This window comes from Armigeres subalbatus, chromosome 1 (assembly GCF_024139115.2).
Source record: "Armigeres subalbatus isolate Guangzhou_Male chromosome 1, GZ_Asu_2, whole genome shotgun sequence".
Lineage (NCBI taxonomy): Eukaryota > Metazoa > Arthropoda > Insecta > Diptera > Culicidae > Armigeres > Armigeres subalbatus.
In genome coordinates, this window is record NC_085139.1 from 174,145,341 (window position 1) to 174,160,157 (window position 14,817).

Here is a 14,817-nt window from a genome sequence, read left to right on the forward strand (position 1 = left end):
TCGAAATTCGGTGTTGTGCGGCAGTGAAATGGCACTGGGTTTCAATTATAGAAAAGAATAATCCAATACATTTGAAAGTATCAAAGTAGGCTTTATATGAACGGAGGTTATTATTTACTATTTGTAACGAACGGCAACAAGGTGAAGGCGATAAACACGAAGTAGTCAAGATTGTGCACCTACAATTTGCTTTGAAGGTTAATTAGTTTGTCGCCTACTACAAATATGGGACTGACCCGGTTCTGGAAAATAGTTTCGTGAAGCTGTACTGGGACCGCGAGATCATAACGGATGTCCTCATTCGTGCCAATCGGCCCGACATTGTGTTCTACGACAAAAGGATGAAGCGGGTAACCTTCATCGACATTGCTGTACCGCTAGACCATAATGCTCAAACAACATTTTCCAACAAGATAACGAAGTACCACGACAGGGCGGAGAAGTTGAAGCAGATGTGGCACCTGGAGGACGTGTGTATAATTTCTCTAGTAAAAAATCTTCCTATCTACTTAGGTTTGAGAATTTTCATTTGTATTTTTTTCTACTCATATCTAAAATTGGCGCACTAGTAACTATAATTAATAAATACCTAAATGCTAATGCTATCGACTAAATTACTCTATTTCCATCAAGGCAAATTGCACGGTTGCTTCCTCAATTCCGTTACTTTTCCGTCCACGGATCCGATTGGGTCACCATAGATTTAGAGCTTGAAGCTAATACTGTACGGTCTGTCGTTGTAATGCGGAATCCTCACTGGCGGTCGGGATTGTTTAGCACCAAGCGGAGCTAGCTGCGGAATACGTCGCACTGGACGACCCCGTGGTGGGCCTGAATTGATCTTCGCTGACGGTGGGGGACCGGGTGGGCGTCTCACTTCAGCAACTGGCCGCTTCGAGGCTTGGGCTTTCAAGTATTCGATCTGCGCCTTTAGAGCTTCCTTTTCGAACTGTTCATCCTCCTGAGATTTCAAAAACTGATTATACTGACCCTTTTTGCCGGGGTGACCGTCGAGGAAGTGCGTCGTTCGGATTGGTTCGTTCCGGAAGGAGTGTTCCGCATTGAGAAAGTTCTCGATTTGACCCTTGGCGGCAATCCCTGCACCTATATGTTCATCGGGATACAGATTTGGTACATCTTGCAGTTTGAAGTTAGGTCGGAATTCAAGCGGGTTAGGGTTGTCAATGTCGGAACCATATTTGGATTTGTGTTTTGTCGATTTAGGGAAGTTGTTAGGTCTGAACGTGTTGAGAGTTCCAGGCAGCTTGATGTTTTTCACATCGAAGTCGCTTTCAAACTCTGTGTTGTGGGAGGATTTCAGTTTGGTGCCATAGGATGAGTGCAGTTTTGGATTCTTTGCTTTCGTGTATATCTCTCCGGACTCGTCGCTATCAAGGTTATATTTATTTTTGAAGCTACTACTTCCGCTACTACCTTTGCCAAAAGCTTTGAATTTTGAACTTCCAAAACCGCTCTCTTCGCTGTCAATGCCATAATGGGAGGAAGATGGTTTATCAAGTTTACCTAAAAGTCCAGCGCCAAAATGTTTCAGTGTCGACACAGCTGATTTTACCAATGGTGGCTCGCCGAACCCGTAAGGGTTGGTGAACTTACCACCACTAGAAAAAGGATTATCGAGCTTACCGACACCGAAGTTATTACTGAGTCCAAATGAGCTGCCACCTCCGAAGGAGTCGTCGTCTAGTGAAAGTTTGTTCTTCTTGTTCTTGTTGGAAGTGTACGATGCAAGTGCAGAGTCGTCAAACGAGAAAGATGACAGCTTCTTCACCTTACCGTCAAAGTTCAGTGATGATCCTGAAATAGCCTCATATGGTAAGTTTTTCGATAAACCTAGATTATTCAACGAGGTTTTGTAACTATTGGCGGACTTTAAGCTGGAGTATATTTCATACTCGGTTGAATCGTCCAAATGGTCAACCTTACCCGTCAGGGATGATTTCGTGGGATTGGGGTGGGAAATTGAAAATTTATTGGTGTAGGAGGTTTTCGTTTTACTGTCCGAAGGTGATTTCAAATAGTCAGTGTTCAGAAAATCAAATGATCCAGAAGGTTTGAAACTGCTGGAACTCGAGGATGATTTGAGAGGTTTAATGTTTTTCAGGTTGATTCCATAATCTTCGTCCGAGCCAGAGTCATTGTGATCGGATATCTGTGTGCCGCCATATCCATATTCAGAGAACGACTAGAAGAAAAATTGATTATTGGAGAAATGTTGAAGAATATATAAGCAAAATAAGGTGTTCGTTACTGTCAGTTTATCACCGCTGCTAGTGACAGGCTTGAAGGCACTTCCTTTGGCAATGTTATCCCTGGGCGTGGACGAAGAAAAACCACCACCTATTGTAAATGAATCGCCAACCGTATACAGACCTTCCCCTGCGCTATCATGATATTTGGCCTCGGAACTGGAGGTTTCCTCTACAATCGGCGCTGCAGTGCTGGTTGTGGTTGTTTTTCGGTAATATGCCCGCCGTCGTTCAGCATTTGAGAAGGTTGGTGCGGCTAACAGCACTACTACAAGAATCTGAAAAAAATCAAAATTGTTGCGTTAAAGCAATGAGATATGACAATACTTTTTAGCAATATATTAGGGGAGACTGGGGAGGGACGAGCTCGGTGGTCTAGTGGCTACCGCATCTGCCTTATAAGCAGGAGGTCGTGGGTTCAAATCCACGTTTCACGTTCTACCAAAACGATTCCTACTGTTATAAACTTCCACACTAACAAATCCAAAACCTCCCGTGCCACCTATGAGAGGTCGTAGAGTTCTCTGCATTTTTCTTAAGTAGGTGTCCAACTAACCATCCTTCCCCTTTCTCAGCATTCGCAAGGACGTGACCAGGACATATCTCGACTATTGGAGAGTGCATCGCTTCCATCTAAGAGATAATGATTAGTCCCAAATAAATATCTGTGGTAACGGATGGAAGTGATGCTACTCTCATACAATAGTCCAGGCTTGTACCACCTACGAATTTGTGCGAATTGCTCAATGCTAATGCTAATGCTAATATTAGGGGAGACTTGATACCCTTTTCTGTTTTCTGATGTATCACAGCCTAAAAAAATCAAAATACGAGATTTCCACACAGACTCTCTAAGAAATTTAGTATTTAACTTTACTGATGTATGACAGTCCTTAAATTATTGTTGTTATTGATACACAATCGATTTTTTTTGGAGTGCTGTCAAAAATCGACTTTAAAAATATTCGGGGGAAATTTATCCCTCTCCAAGAACTTGCTTTGATAAAATTAAAAAGGTGCCCTCATATTTTTTTAAATATTTTTCCTTCAAAATACGCGGAATTTTCGAATTGCTGTGCGTATACATGAACGATTTTTGTTATTGAATTCGACAATTTTGAAATTTGGGAAGACTTGATCTCCTTTCTATGATATCTACGTAATAAATATTTTTTCCTGCCAACCCTTCATCAAATCTGACAAATCCACAAAAAATTAGAAGCCTGAGAACAGATTTATAGTTTTTGGATTTTTTCGAAAAAAAATTTTGTGTGGGTGACTAATGGGGAATCAAGTGTCCCCATATTGATGCAATAACTTCAAATCAAAATATCCTAAAACTTTGCTGGAATGTTGACATATTCATCAGTACAGATCATTGACACTGCAATTATGTTTATATAAATTAGCTAAATAGTTTGCTACTACCGGAGATGGCTGTCGGACATACAATTTTGTTTGACGACATGAATCCAAACTACTCCAATATCTTTTCTGCTGAGTGGAAGCTCAAGAGCTAATCAAACGCTTTACCCAACGCTTAGATATTGGAATAGCTGGCTCAGGACCAATAAAGTCTTGTGATGCTCCAGTGCGTGCTAACTCATCAACCAATTTGTTTCCAGCTATGGAAGAATGGCCATGTACCCATATAAGGTGTTATGTATTCACTGAATTCAGTTCCTCAATTTGAGTTCGTCATGCGACTGCTAACTTCGACCTTGAGTTGGCCGAAGCGAGAGCTTTAATAGCTGCTTGGCTATTAAAACAAAAGTTTATTACTTTGCTCATAATGTATTTCTGCAGTGCGGATTGCACTCCGCACATAATAGCAAATATTTCCGCTTGAAAGACAGTGCAGTGTCTACCCAGTGAGTGGGAGTTTTCCAATCTCAGCTCACGCGAGTAAACACCTGCACCCGCTCTACCTTCGAAGAGGGAGCCGTCAGTGTAACAAACAATGCTGTCCGACATACTTCTCTCCAAATAGCCAGATGTCCACTCATCCCGCGAGGGGAATTGTGTTGAAAATGGCCTATAAGGAAAACTACTAGCGAATGTGAGATCACTTGGAGCGATGTCAGTTCTGTCCCAATCAACCATGAGCTGTAACAACGAAGTGTGTGTAGAACTGCGGATTACAGGATTCTCTTCCATGAAACCGGGAGCCCATAATCGGTAAGTACAAGAAAGTGCTTCTTGTTTGAGATGTATGTGTATAGGGGCCACGTTGAAGAGAACCCCGAGAGCAGCCGTGGGAGTAAAAAAGAACGCACCAGTCATTTCCATTAAGTACATCCTTTGAAGATGGCCTAATTTAAACTGAATTGTTCTCACTTCGCCCTTTTGCCACCACACACACACACATCCATAAGCCAAAATTGGTCGTACAACTGTTGTTTAAATCCATTTGATATATTTGGGTTTAAGACCCCAAGTTTTACCAAAAGTTCGTCGGCATTGGCCGAAAGCCATACACGCCTTCTTGACTCTGAACTCAATGTTAGGTGTCCAGGAGAGCTTGGAATCAAGAATTAGTCCCACATACTTTACCTGATCCGTTACATTGATTTCAGATTAAAAAAGATGTAATTATTTTCCGTGAAAAGTACAATGGATTTTTTATTCGGATTATCCGAAAGGCCATATTGGCGACACCAACTTTCGACTGCCTGAAGAGCGTTTTGCATCAGGTCGAATAAAGTAGAAATACACAAACCGTCTATCAATATTAGGAAAACTGCCATTATTGAGTAATCTCAATAGCATATCTGCAACGAGATTCCACAAAAGTGGAGATTATACTTTCCCTTGAGGTCATCCGCAGACACTTAATTTGTCGGTTTTTGAGCATCTGGTGAATCCATTTGGTTATTATATTAGAGAGACCATGACAACGTGCGGCTTCCAATATTGCATCGAAAGACACGTTGTCAAAAGCACCCTCAATGTCTAAGAACGCACCCAAGCATGATTGCCTTTGAGCAAATGCTGTCTCGATGTCGTAGACAATCTTGTGTAGAAGAGTCACGGTGGACCTTCAAGATTGATAAGCATGTTGATTAACATGAAGTGAAGAGGCATGTTTGCCAAACAGTCATCACGAAAGTGATGATCGATAATACGTTCTAAGCATTTCAGAAGAAATGAAGGCAGACTGATGGGTCTAAAACTCTTTGCTTCCTAATACGAAGCACGTCCTCCTTTTGAGATAAACTTTACAGTGACATTCCGCACGGATATGGGAATATATCCAGTAACAAAACAGCTTTTTTTTTTCAAAACGTGTTCGATATGCTCAAAACCCCTCTGAAGAATAACGGGATAATGGGATCTATCCCCTAGAGATTTGTAAGGAGCAAAATGTTAAGAGCCCATTGAATCGATTCAGTAGTTATGATTCTACGAGCCTGAGCCCAAGACCCGTAGCTACATGAAAAGACATCAGGAACATCCGAAGATGCTATATCTATACATCCAGGGAAGTGTGTATCAAATAGGTGCTCTAATGCGTCCTCGTTAGAAGAAGTGTACTCGCCATTTGGCTTGCGAATTTCGCCAACTTGGAAATCCTTAGATCTCGCAAGAATTTTATCATACCTACTGGTTTCACTCAAATTGGAAACATTTGCACAAAGGTTTTTCCAGCCAGGTCGTTCAGCAAATCGAAGAGCCTTCTTGTAGGCTTTCCGAGCCGACTTGAAAGACTCCGTCCCTGCTGAATGGCGTCTGTTCCAACTCCTTCTGCACTGCTTCTTAAGTTTAGCCAATTCGGAATTCCAACATAGGGTTCCTCTTGAGGTTTTTACAGGACGCAAATGGCAAGCTTCTTCGAAAGCTTCCACGATATGCAACGTTGTAGTATCAACTGCATCATCCGAGTAGATCGGAGTTTCAATAGTTGGTAGATATCCATGAAATTTTGTCTGCATAGAGATCCCAGTTGGTTGAACGAGGGTTTCTGAAACGCAAGGTCTGCGAAGTAACATTCAAATGATCAAAGTAGATGTAGCGATGGTTAGATATGGATTCCTCATCTGACACACGCCAATTCGTCAACTCGTGAATGATTCTATTGGAGCAGAGAGTTATGTCTAATACTTCTGCTCTATTAGATAACATAAAGGTTGGGCGATCGCCTATGTTAAGTAAACCAAGTTCGGTACTACTTAAGTATTCCATCAAGCTGGAGCCTCTCAGATTAATATTCGAGCTACCCCAGATGATGTGATGAGCATTAGCATCACTGCCGACAATTAGTGGAAGGCCTTTTGAAGTGCAATAAATGACAACTTGTTTAAAAGCATCCGTAGAGGATGGTTCATCATGTGGTAAATAAACCGAACAATAAACGTATTTTCTGACGGGCGGTCCACCAGTTACATCAATTGTGACAACACATACATCTCTGGTTGATAGTTCAGAGATAAGTGTAGCAACGATAGCGTTGTTAACAAGTACACATGCACGCGGCAGTGATCGATTGTTTGCCATTTCATTACTGAAGGCATCAAAAACCGGGTTCACTAGGTTACCTAGGTAGAAGCTACCCTTGCGAAAATAGGGTTCCTGCACCAAAGCCACTTGTGATTTGCCATTTTGCATAAGTCTACAAAGATTAATAGTAGCTGTTCTTTTATGCTGAAGATTGATTTGAGCTATCTTAACTGTGGCCATTGCGAATTAAGATAAAACACAACTTCAACATTTATGTGAACAGCAACGATGAAACCAAGCCGGTATCGTATCAAGAACGTCAAAGAAGAAACACAGAGTACACTGTGAAAAACGCATAAAACGAATCCATATATGTTACAATTTGATGAAAAACTAAATAAAAACATACTCATAATCCCCCCTTGTTTAACCTTAAGTTGAGATTGAATAAGAGTAGCCGATTATTCCGGAGAAGCAAAAAGTCAACTACACAACACACGGCTATCTAGGCTGTTCGTGGAGAGAAGTTGACATTGACTTTACGTCAACTCTCAATGTGGCCGAACAGCCGACTAAGCAAGACATCTGGCCGCAGACGTAAACATGATCCACGAATCAGCAGACTTCGAGATGCGAAACTGGGTGTTCACTCACTAGCGGTATCTGCTGCACTCGGCGGGAGAGAAACACTTGAGCATCGGAGAATTATAAATCACTGAAAAGGTGAACGGAATGTGAACAAGCTGTCTTCACGCCACATTGCTGAACTGCTGTCTGGTTGCAAACGACCGACAAAACGTGAACCCTGATGATGGTCTCAATTGGAGTCTTCTGCAGGAGATCTGGCGAGCCTCCGGGGGTTAGATTCACGATTCCCACTTCTAGAAATGGCTATTGTGGCTGCAGGTCCTTTCTCAGATATTGAATATCAAGATTCCTCGCTGCTACCGGACCCTGACATCTTTCGGAGAAGTTTTGAAGATGTAGTTGTTGTATATCTACGCTTTCAAGAGGGAGACAACGTGGACATTGCATTAGCTGGAGTCGCGCCTATAAAACGTCTGTCAATACCGCGCTCCGAACTTTAAGCTGCTGTTATTGGAGTAAGACTGGCAGACATGGAGTAAGACTATTTTGGGATCTCTTTCGAATGTCCGATCTAAGATCGAGTAGACCTGATTTCCTAAAACAATCTGAAGAAAAATGGCCACATGGGAATGGATTATTTTGGGCCAATGATCCCAATCCATTGGCCGTCGAGTGGAGAAACGCTGGGAGGTTCTGGCGACATGTCTTACAATACGTGCCATACACTTTGAAATAGCACACTTACTTACAATTCAACTGACTCGTGTATTATGGCTCTACGTAACGTGATAAATAAAATTTGCGTACCTGACGCCATCTATAGCAATCGTGGTACAAACTTCGTGAAAGCCAATACAGAACTACTGAATGACATTGAAGAATCGATGAAAACGCAATCGTCACAGCATTAACTTCAACGCACACAACATAGAGCTTCAACCCACCCTTATCTCCACATATGGGTTGAGCTTGGGAGAGGCTAATTCGTACAGTCAAGCAAAACTTAAGGAAAATACAAAAATGTCGTTTGCCATCAGTACATCTTCCGTACTGACTCCCAGCTACTCCATCATGGGATCATCAAGTAGAACTCTTCGGTTACAGAGAATACACCTCAGACGAGTCTTCGGCGTATTGATGAGGGGAGTGTTAAATGCGCAACGTCAACTAGCGATCTTACTACGCCTCTGGTCTAATCAATCGCAGACTTCAGCCACACCCAACGGCTGACAAGAGGACTGCCCAACGGTTGGTTACACCCAATGACTGCCATGAGGATTGTACAACACTCGGGTTGCTGAACTGTCACTCAATTGACAGCATGAGTGAAATCAGTAGAATCCATGTGTGAATTGTTTTTGCTATAGAGCAATGGAACCCTCCTCAGCCGTGCGGTAAGATGCGCGGCTACAAAGCAAGACAATGCTGAGGGTGGCTGGGTTCGATTTCCGGTGCCAGTCTAGACAATTTTCGGATTGGAAATTTTCTCGACTTCACTGGGCAAAAAAATTTCCTCGTTTTAGCCTCATGATATACGAATGCAGAAATGGTAACTTGGTTTAGAAACCTTAAGTGCTTAATGAACATCAAGTTGCGAGGCGGCAATGTCCCAGCGGGGGATGTAATTCCAACGAAGAAGAAGAAGAAGAAGATAGAGCAATTTATTTCTCAACGACCTAGATTTTTTGTCGTTTACTTGTAGTTCCCACTACTACTGGGTGTGAATTATAATACTAAAGTGTAACGAATGGAAATAATTACGCTAAATTAACCTAAAATAGGACAGACGACTAAACTAGAGAATGTAGAGCAAAAATAACCAATTTTTTTAGGAATGCATAAAAATAAGAGGTAAATGAAATATCTTTATCTAGTCTAAATAAGAGTACCTGAACTAATCAAACCAATTTAAAACTATCAACAGGTGTCTACGGCTACACTTCGGCTGCACAACAATCTGATTGATGGTTGTGATCGGAATTATATTGTTGTGCGATACGAAAAGCTACTACACAGTAAGTGGCATTGTACTGCTCAATGCAATTATAAATCTCAAACTCATCGCACTCTTCTAGGAAATTGCAAGTTCTCCAATAAAGTCTTCATAACCTCTAGAAGCGTATTTCTATAGCCAACAATGGTTATTATCATAGACATCTTTTCGATTCGGTAAATTCTTTTACTCGCGGTCCAGAATAACGTAGTTAACCTGGAGCACCTCAAATATTTCAATGAGAAACTGTCGTTGGTTCGCAAAATACGATTGGATTGATACCTTTGCTATTGGCATCGTTGAAACTGAAATTTTAGGCGACAAAATGTAGGTATATACTAGTACCCCTAGGGGTACCTTCGCTGGCCCTACAACTAAGCGTAATGACGGATGTATTACAATTCCAATCAAAACTTACTGAGTTTTGATAATCGTGTAATTTTTTTGTGTTTAAATTTTGTCTAGTGCATAATATGCATGGCGTCAGTAAATCAAAGCCTATTGAATCCTTTCTCCATAACCAGCTCAGCAACAGAAAAGCAAAAAATCTATAATGAACAAATTTAAAATAAAAAAGTTCAATGCAATCCACCTTTTCGAAACAAAATGTTGCATAATATGTTGAAACGTAACTAAAATCTTAAGTCTAAAGGTACGGAAGCCTATATTTGAAAAGCATGAAGGTTTTATTCGAAAAGCTCAGTTGCTTCATTGCAAGATAATTGGAAGCATAGTTCTACGCTTCTAGGAAGCGTTCTTCCAAGCATCTCGGAAACCTTCTTTCAAGAGGCATGAAAGCCTGCTTCCAAGGGGCCCGAAGGATTAATTTCAAGAGGATCTGAGGATTTCTTTCAAGAGATTCGGATGTCTCCTTTCTAGATGCTCAGAAGTCTCCTTTCAAGAGGATCGTAAGGCTCCTTCCAAGAGGTTCGAAAGCCTCCTTTCAAATGGTCCGAAATGCTTTTTTCAAGAAGCTCGGAAGACTTATTTCAAGAGGTTAGGGTGGCACTTTCAAGAGTCTCTGTCAAAAGGCTCGGATGGCTGCTTTCAAGAGGCTCAGGAAGCTGCCTTCAAAAGGCTCGGAAGCTTTTCTTCAAGAGTCTGGAAACTCTTCTTTCAAGAGACTCAGAAGTGTATTTTCAAGATGCCTTCTTTAAATGGCTCGAAAAAAGAAGCCTCGTGTAAATGGCTCGTAAACCATCTTTCAAGATGCTTAAAAGCTTCTTTCAAGAGGCTTAGAATTCTTCTTTCAAGAGGTTTGGAAGCGTACTTTCAAGAGGCTTAGAAGCCTTTTCTAAGTGGCTCGAAAGCCGCCTTTCAAGAGACTTGAAGTCTCTTTTCAATAGGCTCGGAAGGCTGCTTTCAAGAGGCTCGGAAGGCTCCTTCAATAGGCTCGTAATTCTTCTTTCAAGAGGCTCAGAAGCGTCTTTTCAAGATGCCTCTTTTAAATGGCTCGAAAGAATAAGCCAGCTTCTGAATGGCTCAAAAGCTGCCATTTAATAGGCTTGGAATCTCCCTCCAAGAGGCTCGGAAGCCTCTTTTTAAGAAGCGTGGAACTTTCTTTCAAGCGGCTCTGAGGCGTCCTTTCAAAATGCTCAGAAGCCTCCTTTTAAGTGACTCGAAAGCTGTCTTTCAAGAGACTCGGAAGCCCTCCTTCAAAAGACTCGGAAGCCTCTCTACAAGATGCGCGGAAGCCGACTTTCTTTCATGAGACTCGGAAACCTCTACGAAAAGCTACTTCTAAGATGATTGGAAAACTCTCTCAGAAGACTCGGAAGTCTCCTTGCTATAGTCTCGGAGTTTTCCTTTCAAGAGGCTCGTAAGCCTCCTTTCAAGATACTTAAAAGCTTCCTTCAAGAGGTTTGGAAGAATACTTTCAAGAGGATCAGAAGCCTTTTCTCAAGTGGCTCTCATGTGGCCCTTCAAGAGGCGTGGAAGCCTACTTTCAAGAGGTCTGGGAGCCTCCTTTCAAAAGGCCCGGAAGCCTCCTTTCAAGTGGCTCGGAAGGCTCTTTCAAGACGCTCGAAAAGCTCCTTTCATTAGGCTTGGATAGGCTCCAATAGTCATAAGTCCTGGAATGTGGAAATAAGTCCTGCTTGATGTGGAAACCTAGTAAAATTAATTTTACATAATATTTTAATTTCAGTCTATAGTATCTTGAATTCGACTTCAGAGCGGATTCCTTTTTATATGCATTTATTGGAAAGTTCATCGATTAGATGAGTGCCCACGGCACAATCGAACTATAATCTAGAATAAACCTTAGTTTATAGTCAGACCTCAACCGAACTGAATTATTCCTAATATATCCGAAAACTAAGCTATTTCAACTGGCGACGAGGCAAAGATTTTAAAGTTTTCCGCGTGCAATAGTAAACCTATATATATATATAAAGATTTAAACAAAAATCAAACTAAATGTTAATAGAGTAATTAACAAAAGTACAGTTTCCGTGGTGATTGGAGGAATTTATTGTGCTATTGTGCTAGGAGAAGCCATTTTGAAGAGTCAGTTATAATTGTGACAAAAGGCTATCTCTAAGTTGAATAAAGGCGTACGGATGACGTCACAATAGTTCAAAAGTGTATAATAAAATAGTTAAAAAAAAAGGCAATATTCTTACTGTGTGAAATTACAAAAAAAAATTACATAAGAAGAATCAAATGTTTAAATTTGTTAATTAAAGTCGATTGGCTGAGCTACATGCAAGAGCGCTGATCTTAAGATAATTCGAGCAGTTTTGTCTAGTGAGATCCAGTAGTTGGTGCGAAAATCGATTTTACGGAGGTGCATGGTTTCCCGTATTGAGTGTTCTTAGCAAAAGGAGCATTTTTTAGCATTTTTGAGAGTGAGTGAACATAACGAAGCAGAGAGAAGTAAGTCACAGATCCCTTAATTCTTGCGGAGAAATTAGCTGTGAGAGTGAGCAGCAATTAAAATCTACATCTACATCAACGCTTGTATAAGAGAGCTAACTAGTCACCAGCGTGATAGGTAAACAGCAGAAATTGGTGAGTCGCTCTATTGTTACCATACCTTGAGAGATTTTTATTGTATCCTATTTCTCTTTCGTACTCGTGCATCCAATAGAAATGTCTACCACAAATTTGGTTGGTGTTATTGAACCGTATGTGATTGGCAATTCATTCACAGATTATGCCGAACGATTTGAGGAATTTTTTGAGTTTAATCAAATTGATGATAACAGAAAGAGATGTACCTTCTGTACACTCAGTGGACCGGCAATTTACTCTGAAATAAAACTTTTGTTCCCAGGGAAAAGAGTTAAAGATTTAACTTATACCGAAAATATTCAAAAATTGAAATCACGTTACGATAAAGTTGACTCTGACGTGATTCAATGTTTCAAATTCAATACACGCGTTCAAAGGGCAGATGAAACTACAGAAAGTTTCATACTTGATTTAAAATTACAAGCTTCTCTTTGTGATTTTGGAACTTACAAAGTTAAGGCCATAAGAGATCGCATTTTGGTAGGAGTTTGCGATAAGAATTTGCAAAAACAACTTCTCAAAGAGGAGAAACTGACACTTGGTGATGCAGAAAGGATCATAACGAATTATGAACTTGCTAATACCCGTGCGGCTTCAATCAACATGCTGGTTACATGCAGCAGGTTACTTCTAGGTCGAAGGGCGACCTACGACCAAAACAGAAACAATAGTAATCAGTGCTGCAAAGTGTCACCGTACAAGTCACGCAAAGCGTGACAATAACAAAATCCAGGTCATGTGTCAAGTACTCAATTGTGATGCTCAATGTGGCTCTCACATGCTTGGTGTAACGATCACCATGAAAGTGACATTTTAGCAACTAGCGCTTGGTCACTCACCATGTCTTCACTTCTTCTGCCTGTGATCACCAGCATGCATGATAGGAAAACTTTCCTGATGTTGTGGTTGTCATATCCATGTCATCTTGACTATCGTGATGATCACTTGACCTATGCGGTGTTTGGTTCGAAATCAACGCTCGACAGCAATGGAATAATCCACTTAGCGGAATTGATGGATTTTTGCTGTGATAAAAATGCATGAAGCCAAAATAGAATTTTTGCGAACATTTAAGTGTTCTTATTGTTTATATTGACTTTTTGTGCAATATTTTAAGAGGTGCTATTAAAAGAAAAGTACATACATAGTTTTTCCAAATTTGATCCAGACTATCTTTTGTTAGAAAAACAAGAAAAAGTTTTTGTTAGAAAAACTTTTTTTCCTTCAAAGTGTCCAGCTTGCGATGTATGGACGGTTGGTAGGGAACATAATCACCTATCTTGAGACACAATTTCATACAAATCAAAAAAAGCGTTTTTTCGCAAATCGAGTTTTAATTTTTGAAACTGTTGAAACTGATTTTTTTTCAGTGTAGGGCTCAATTTGAATTGTTTCCGATATCTTTATTAGAAACTTTGACTGATTTTGCGATAGTCACCCATATAACATTTTTTTTGTAGGATGCGTCGTTTTTTGATTGTATCCATTTGAAAAAATCAATAAAAAAATTTAGCCTTTTTCAAAAGATAGTCTGGATCAAATTGGTAAAAACTTAGTTAGAGCCACAAATACGGCCCATACAAATTTCAGAACCCTCCCATACAAAATACGTTACGAGAGGGTGGGTGGGGGCTTTCAGCCCCCAGGTCCATTTTAGCGTTATGTAATTTGTGAATGAACCCTTAATTTAACTATTGATTTATCCAATTTATCAATTAAAAACGACGTCAGTCCAATCAAACGACAACAAAATCAATCAATAACGGTGCTCACCTGCACTTTTGACAGCTGACCGACCTGATGCTCTTTATGGCTCTCAGCTTGTGGTTGTCAATCTGGGTGTCACGCTTACCGAAGGTACTCACGTGTCAGCTTCTACATGTCACGATGCGCTTGCAGTGATTGTCAGTAAAGAACATCATTTAAAAGCGTGGTGGTTTTTGTTTTCATATCTGATCATCTGGTGATGGTCACGACATTTTGCAAGACTTCAATAGTTATTACAACAGGAGAGATCGCAGTCGTAGTAGGAGCGCAAGCCACCAGAGAAGAGTTACGTTCAGTGATGCTGGACGAAGGAAGGAGCATCAGAACAACAATTATGCCAATTATTATTGCAACAATTGTGGTATGAAGGGACACATTAAAAGACAATGTCGCAATAAAACAGGGTCGACTTCGAGATTTAACAATACAAGCAAGATTCAAAGCGTTGTGGTTCCGTCTGAAAGCGTCCAATATAATTTGAAACAAGCGATGGATAGATTGATGATGCAAATGAGTGACGAATCTGGTGATGAATCAGGTGAATATATGTGTATGAATGTGACGTCCATTAACAAAGTTAGTGAGCCTTGCCTGGTAGAAGTTATTATAGAGGATAAATCAATACAAATGGAAATCGATTGCGGGTCTGCTGTCTCGGTCATGGGAATTAAAACTTTTTTAAAATTATTCAATATACCACTTCGCAAGAGTAACAGAAGACTTGTTGTTGTAGATGGAGGAAATCTGAAA

General features: G+C 40.6%; 1 protein-coding gene across 6 annotated transcripts in view; it reads right to left on the reverse strand.

Annotated features, from left to right (window-relative positions):
* Positions 1–511: 511 nt before the first annotated feature.
* Positions 512–14,817, reverse strand: part of LOC134208541 (uncharacterized) — a 44,426-nt gene continuing 30,120 nt past the window's right edge. The window contains exons 2-5 of one of the 6 annotated variants that reach the window (XM_062684404.1): positions 2,270–2,545; positions 1,945–2,203; positions 1,645–1,815; positions 512–1,524 (exon numbers count right to left, since the gene is read on the reverse strand). In XM_062684404.1, coding sequence (XP_062540388.1) covers positions 704–1,524; positions 1,645–1,815; positions 1,945–2,203; positions 2,270–2,545 — 1,527 coding nt within the window. In that variant the 3' untranslated portion in view covers positions 512–703. Of the gene's footprint in view, positions 2,204–2,269; positions 2,546–14,817 lie in introns of all 6 variants that reach the window. The other 5 variants (XM_062684403.1, XM_062684402.1, XM_062684405.1 and 2 more) reach the window with 5 other exon arrangements.